This window comes from Citrus sinensis, chromosome 3, assembly GCF_022201045.2.
Source record: "Citrus sinensis cultivar Valencia sweet orange chromosome 3, DVS_A1.0, whole genome shotgun sequence".
In the NCBI taxonomy this organism is placed as follows: domain Eukaryota; kingdom Viridiplantae; phylum Streptophyta; class Magnoliopsida; order Sapindales; family Rutaceae; genus Citrus; species Citrus sinensis.
In genome coordinates, this window is record NC_068558.1 from 42,622,525 (window position 1) to 42,630,158 (window position 7,634).

Sequence of the window (7,634 nt, forward strand, 5' to 3'; positions counted from 1 at the left end):
GGGGTAGAAAAAATAGTAGTTCAAATTTTCAAATTCACTCTCGTTAGTAAGGTTGTTGAAGATGTAAATACGTCATTTTCTTCACTCGCGTGTACGGAGATAAGAGAATCGAAAAAAAGAAAAGGTAAGCTTTTTGTTATGATCTAGCATCACCTGGAACAAGAAATAAACTAGTAAACCGGATGAAGCTCATGCTCTCATCTTAAAGAAAATTGTCCCCATTTCCGCCCAAGTACATAGATGATAGATTCATTACTACTTTCGGTCTCAAAAGCATAAGAATAGGAGTAATCATTACAGCTATTCAAGTCACATAGATAAATGAAATTCCAATACAGAAATTCCCTTTTCTCCAATCCGTCAGTCTAGGACACGTTACATTGACGTGAAGCTCCCAGGAACAATTAAAATGGAATGAATAAAACAAGAGGAAGCAGAAAAATGATTGGGATACGTCCTTTTATGAGTCAAAATGACCTGTTATGGCATTCGACTAGGTATTATCCCATAGACAAAAGTGAGACTATAACTGTCAAGAATTTTTTGCGGCCACTACGTGCATAAGCAATACCTTCTCACAAATTCATCAAATAAACATCATTTCCTGATTGACAGCATCTCAAAACTCCGAATAGGATCATCACGGGTGCAGATTCTTCCACCAGCAGTGCGATTAAATGAAGATTGCCTGGAATCATACCCAGATTGCAATCTTTGCGTGGTAGACAAGCGGCCACTGCTTGAGACTAGTCGGCTAGAGCGACACTCACTGAATTCACCAGATGAACCAGGTTTAGTGCTTGCGATTACAGCTTTTCTTGAAGTGCTTCCATACCGGGAAAAGCTTCGTCCTTTTTCAGAATCAGGGTTCTGACAGAGTAAACGAAGAGGTTCTTTGTGAGTGTTAAAACAACAATACTAAATAGCCTCCGCTATGACTTCAGAAAATTAATAATAACTAAAGATAAAGAGAGAGAGAGAGGATATTGGGCAGAACATTCTAGACTGAAGTGAAAGCAATTGAGAAACGACAAAAACAAATGTTTCCCAGGTACATTTCTTGCAGAACGAATTTGGTTTTTACTCCGGTCATCCAATAGCTAAAACCATCATCAGGAAATTGATGAACTTGGAACTCCCAAGAGGAAATATCAAAAAATCATTACATATACATTAAGGTTTGGTGAAAAAAGGGCAATATTTTAGATGTCAAACAAGGAAAACCCACCGAGCTGCAGACAGTATCACTAAGTCAAGTGGTCAGAAAATTATTATGAAAAGAAAAGGGCAGTACTTGTTTAGGTTGGTGGGATATCTGAAAAGTCTTAAGACTCAGTCTCGAGAAAGTTCTTATCTGAAAAGTCATCAGAAAATTATTCTCAAAAGGAAAAGGTAATACTTGATTGTTCTTGCAAGCAGAAAGCTTTGGTCTAACAAATTGAGTAGCAGGAATTAATATGCGTTTGGTTTTTCAGTTGGTGTTCTCTATGGAAAATGGTTTTTTTTGTGATAACTTCCAACCAAATATGTTTTCTCATTTTTTTGTTCTTGCCAAATAAAAAATGACAAATGATAAATGGTACCAAATACAACCTCAAACAACATCGCTCCCTAATCTTGTTCTCTTTCAATTATTAGAATCTATTAAAATCATATTCTAGGGTGGAAGCCGAAGTTACATAAGTCAGCATAGAACAAAACATGGTGACACCAAAATTAGTGGCTACTCTTTAAGGATCTACAACATGCAAGATTTTATTTGATCAAAGAGAAGAAGCAAGAAAATCATCATGCGACCAGGCAGGAAATTAAGCCAATCACTGTTGGAAATAAAAAAATTTACCACATGCTTAGATGAAGGACCATCATCTGAACTCTTGTGTCTGGGATGATCACGATGAGGAGTACCAGCAGCATTTTTTCTTGAAAATGCTTCAACTGCACCAGACAATTTGTCCCTAATCTCCTTCCCAACTGAATACACAAAATTTTCATCAGTGATTTTTGAGAAATAAAGTGGTTTCTACATTTTTGCAACAAGGAATTAAATAAAAAATTTCGTTTTCTAAGAGCACACCTGAACCCCTTTCTGGTCTTTCAGCAGATGGTCCTGGGGTTAAGCCTACCTTCCCACTGGAATGCTGAAAAGAACAAGAAGAAGGAGAGAGAGGGGGGAAAAAAAAAAGGACAATGGATAAGCGACAATCCGAAGATAATGAAAGCCAAAACTACAAGTTAGATACAACTTACCCTTCCTTTAGAGCTGGAACCAATCTGAGGGTACTTTAATACAGTCCAATCAAATACATAGTCAAACTGAAAACCTGCAGCATCACAATGTTACCCAATTAGAAAGTTGTGAAGAGGGGATAAGTTACTGCTGGTGCAGAACTTCCTGGCAAATATCTATCATAGAATAAAACATATATTCACACTCACCAATTTTTGAGTTTATTGAAAACACAACGCCATCAGATAAAATTATATTCTGAAACACAAGTTATCAACTCAAGAAAAGTGAGAAATGACTCTTTTGGGTTGCCGGATATATTTTTGTTTGAATTTCTTCAATGTGGTCGACTCTGAATCAGTAAGTTGAATTTAGTGGATTCCAATTGTATTTTAAAATTTTTTAATTGTGTTGTATCTGGCTGCGAAATGGATCAAACTCAGAAATAGAAAATGAAAAATATACACAAGTCTAGCCATGGTTGTAGTCATTCACCTTCTCGAATAAATAAGTCGCGGAAAAGCCTCTTTAAATATGAATAATCTGGTTTGTCCTCAAACCGCAACGATCGACAGTAATGAAAGTATGATACAAACTCAGATGGGTATGATTTACAGAGCACCTGTTTTATATATAGGCATCTATGTCAGAGACATTGAACAAGAATCATTAACATAAGTTGGGCTAAATTTCAGAATTTGGGAAATGATATGAATGCGTCCACTTGCACACAGTGCAAAACACAAATAGCGAAAACTCGAAATCCTTGCTGTCAATGCTGAGGACTGAGATTTTCCTAGGTTGGATTTCATGGGTCCACACACAATATGAATATCAAACCTAGTAGTTCATTCCCCACATCATGCCAACATGTGTCAAGAGATAGGACAAGGCAACAGCCACCATTAGGCCAGGACACCAAACTAGGAATTAAACTGACCAAATTTAGCTGAAGAAAACTGTCTCAGGGATGACATGACCTATTATAAAGATGCCAAATTAACCGCTATCATACCTCTATCGGAGTTGACACCTTCTTTTCGCTGATCTTATCATATTTTTGCTTTTTTGTGCCAGCTTTTAATCCTTGCCAGGGAAGGCTGAACAAAAAAAATTAAACAAAATGAATTACGAATGAAACAACTGTGAATTATTTTAAACTAAATGTCAAACATCAAGCTAAAGTTAGTGTCTGGCTACTATATACTCCACCTTCCTCTAAGGAAATACATAAGGACATAACCAAGAGACTCTAAATCATCCCTTCGGCTTTGTTCTGATGAAAAAAAAAGGGGACAGAAATGAGGTACATTAGGTTTAAATCTGCCAAAATTCTTTCCTGAAATTAGTTGGAAATATATTATTATAAATCAATTACTCACCAACTCCAAGGTGAGTATTTACACTTGCATAGCGAGCTGTGCCGGTGAGATTCTTATTTTCCCTGAAGCAAATAAATAAGGAAAAGGAAAGAATTCAAGATCACCACCAAATGCATCAAAATGTATATATGTCTGCTTGTGTGCATGTTCTGAAAATCAGTGAAGCATGAATAGTGACATTGATGTATGACTTGAAGAATAATAAACATTTAAGTAAAGGAACTAGAGAAACTATTTACTTCAGCAGATAAAGAATGGAAAGGGAAAAGTAAAGAATGAAAATAGAGCAGATAATTCAGAAAGTTAATTTGACCCATTATAAATATGAAATCCATAAAATTGATCATATAGAATTATCAAACCTTACAGCTGAGTGCATAACAAAAACACGTACTGAGAAATCCAGATAGCATTCCAAAAAGAGGACAGGAGAGATGTAATATTGGCTAAAACATTTAAACATAAATGTAACGATAGAAGTATCAGACCACATGACTAAAATGGCCTAAATACAAGTTTCAAGAGATTGAGCAGAAGGAAAGAACTGACTCTAAATTAATGTCCACAATACAACGTAATCTTTTTATTTATTGATGATGATAGCTCTCCTACAGTAGCAATATAGAAGTGTTCTTTGAAAAGTTCGGTTAAGTCTTGTTTATACTCCTGATGCCTCAAAATTAACCGCAAGTCAACTTGTAGAAACTGACTCAAGTTCAAAATTTACTGCAAAGAAAAGGAGAAACAGCATGACATGTCCATTCACCAATGTCAACACACATCCAAATAAAATACTTTTTGTTATTGGATGAGACACCACTCCTTTCCTCCTGGTAGAAGAAGAATCTTGAGGCAACATCCATTGTCTGCCTCCTCAAGAAAAGGCAATACATAGGCAACAAGTTTTTTATCTAGCTCTAGTTTTTTTTTTTAATATTATTGTTATTCTTATGGGTAATTGTAACCTGTTAAACGCATAATGTAATCTAAACAACATGACTATGCAGCTTCCACTATGGAATTTCAGCATTGAAATATCAACAAAGAAATAATTACCTGTATGGGATGTGCTTATGAGTTTGAAGATCCCTATACTTCTTTGCAAGGCCATAGTCAATTATGTAGACCTGAAATAAGAATCGAATAAAATTTATACCAATATCTAATGAATAAAAGCAATCAACTGTGCGAGAGTAAATACTTGGACTCTCTGAACAAAAGATATGTCAAACACATAAGGAATTAATGAAAATTCAGGGACTCGCTATCTTCTGATGAGCATGCATGTGTACTCTAATTTGCTGATGTGAAGTCAAAGAAAAAAAAAAAAACAAAGGAAAGTACCTGATTTGCTTTGCGTCCAAGGCCCATTAAGAAATTGTCAGGCTTTATATCACGGTGAAGAAAGCCCCTTGAGTGCATGTATTCCACTCTATTAATCTGAACAGATAAAAAGAACAAAAAAACCATTAATTTGATAGCTTCAAACTTTGCTTTTAGTAGAAAAGAGTCAAAGCCACTTACTAATTGATCTGCAAGCATCAATACTGTTTTCAAAGAGAACTTTCTATTGCAATAATTGAATAAATCTTCTAAACTTGGTCCAAGAAGATCAATAACCATGATATTGTAGTCCCCTTCAACTCCAAACCACTTGAGGTGAGGAATTCCAGCTTCATCAAAGAAAAACCAAAACTTTTAAGAAAACATAATGAGCTTTTCAAGCAATATGCCCCACAGGAAGAATATCCACATAATTTTAACTCAATAATGTGGAAGAATGTTCAGGCAAAAGAACATTCAAAACATAGTAAAGAGAGACTTACTTCCTCCCTGAAGAAGCATATACAATTTTGATTCGTAATGAAGCTGTGGATGCTTGGTCTTCACAAGTTCCTAAAATTTAAAAACACAAACGATAGAAAAGGTGAGGATCCCCCTACCAGAAAAGGAAAAGGATAAATACAGAAGATAGCACACAAATAGATGAGATTCACCACTGAAAACATCAACTTTGCTTTTTACACTTCACATAAATAACATAAATAGGACTTAAGGACATGACATTTCACATGTAACATATAACAAGTCCCCCCCCCCCCCAACAAGCTCATCCAGTGCTAAAATAGCCACAGAATTTTCCTTGAAGTAAAATAACAATCTCCTAATGGTTGCGTTTAATATTAAAATTTAAAAAAACAAACAGAATGGCTTTTCTTTTACATATAACTAATTAGTAGCAATTTTGATGAATCTTGTTGGTAATGACAGAAAGCAATGTTCTAAATGGACTATTAGTACCTCAAAAACAAAATAAAATCCAAAAAGAGTCAGAGATAAAGATGAAATAGGATTCATATTGCTACCCATGCATCATCATCATCATCAAAAACTAAAAGTAAAGTAATATCATCATCAAACTTAAACAGCAGCAAATAAAATTAAACCAAACACCATCTGTAAATCTAGAAGTATAAATGACATACCAGCTTGACAGCAATTTCCTCTCCAGTTTGTACATTGACACCTAAATATCAATAAAACCAGCAAAAAAAACACAAACTTAAATAAACATTTAGAGAGAGAGAGAGAGAGGGAAAACCGACATTGCTGATAAAAAAATGCGATAAAAATAAAAATAAAAACATTGAGGGGGAATACCTAAATAAAGCTCTCCGAAGGAGCCACTACCGATCTTCCTCCCCAACTTAAACTTGCCACCAATCACATGGTCCATTCTCAATTTCCCGTCGGCAAACATAGAAACAACTAGCTCAATCTAGCTTTATTTAACCCAGATTTGTGCTCAATTTGACAATGGTCGTCGAAAATCCCAATACCCACCAAGCAGTTGAATCCAAAAAAATAAAAAGTAAAAATGAAATAACAGATTTGCCAAATTAACACACCCGCAGGTCAAATTAACAAAAATAAAATAAAATCTCCCCTTTCTTTTTTTTTCTTCCTTTTTTATTGATTATCCACCAATGGAATCATCTAATGCATTCGATTAACATAGAATTGTCCCAAAAAGAGGATGAGCTGCCGATAAAAGCAAGAAAATTTTCTTCAACAACGCTCGATCCCCAAATCTTCAATTGAGGACCGAAACCCTAATTTAATTTTCTATAAACAATCCAGGCACATTGACCAGAAACTCTCTATTGGAAATGCAAAGAGTAAAACGGGAATTGAAGTAAAAACGAAAGAAAGAGAGTTTTTTCTTTTGTTTTTTTTTGGTATCGTGATCAGGATAATTGATGAAAAATAAATAAATAAACACAACGACAGTGTTTCTGAGGAAACAGGAAAACGTGTTGAAGAGACAGAGAAGGAGGAGAACGAGGAGGAAGAGGAGGAAGAGGAGGAAGAGAGACAAATAAAAATAAAATTATAAGGCGAAAAAGCTAAGAGGGAACTGGGAAGAGAGAGAGAGAGACCAATTAAGGAGGCGGATTGTAATTTTATTTATTTTTGGATTATTTATTAAAAATGTTATTATTATTTTTTTGTCAATGGAGTTTTATATTTATTTTAAGAAAATTGAAATCAGAGTAAAAAAAAAATACAAATTAGAGGAGATTAATTATTACGAACCCACTAATTTATTTATACATTACTTATTTGTAAAATAAGTATAAAGAATTTGTAAAATTTATTTATACATATGAATTATTTGAACCCACTAATTTATTTTGTCTACTATTTTTTGAAATTAATTTTTATTTTTAAAATTTTTTAAATAAAATTATCTATTTAATCATATTTAACCTTGTTTTCTCTTTTCCCGGCTCCCTCCGTTTCTCACCAATGTTCATATTTATTTTTTAGTGATAGATTATAAATAATTTTGAGAGATGAGGCAAATTACACATAATTTAAATATATATTGTTATAATTAATCAAAAGCCACCATCCACATTCAATCTTCTCATACCATAAACAATAAATGATTTTTTATCTAAATTTTCAAATAAAAAAACTAACATCTCCTAAATTTTATCTAAAAATAATAATATAAG

At 34.0% G+C, this 7,634-nt stretch overlaps 1 protein-coding gene across 1 annotated transcript; it reads right to left on the reverse strand.

Moving 5' to 3' along the window:
• Nucleotides 1–221: 221 nt before the first annotated feature.
• On the reverse strand, nt 222–7,037 carry LOC102631472 (casein kinase 1-like protein 10). The gene is made up of 14 exons (XM_006479443.4): nt 6,274–7,037; nt 6,099–6,139; nt 5,439–5,508; nt 5,137–5,285; nt 4,957–5,052; nt 4,669–4,739; nt 3,613–3,674; nt 3,443–3,506; nt 3,246–3,330; nt 2,726–2,852; nt 2,251–2,324; nt 2,078–2,141; nt 1,844–1,974; nt 222–870 (listed from the first exon to the last, which is right to left on the reverse strand). Exons 1-14 carry the CDS (start codon nt 6,371–6,373, stop codon nt 598–600), a joined length of 1,407 nt encoding a protein of 468 aa, XP_006479506.2. The 5' UTR covers nt 6,374–7,037; the 3' UTR covers nt 222–597.
• Nucleotides 7,038–7,634: the final 597 nt, after the last annotated feature.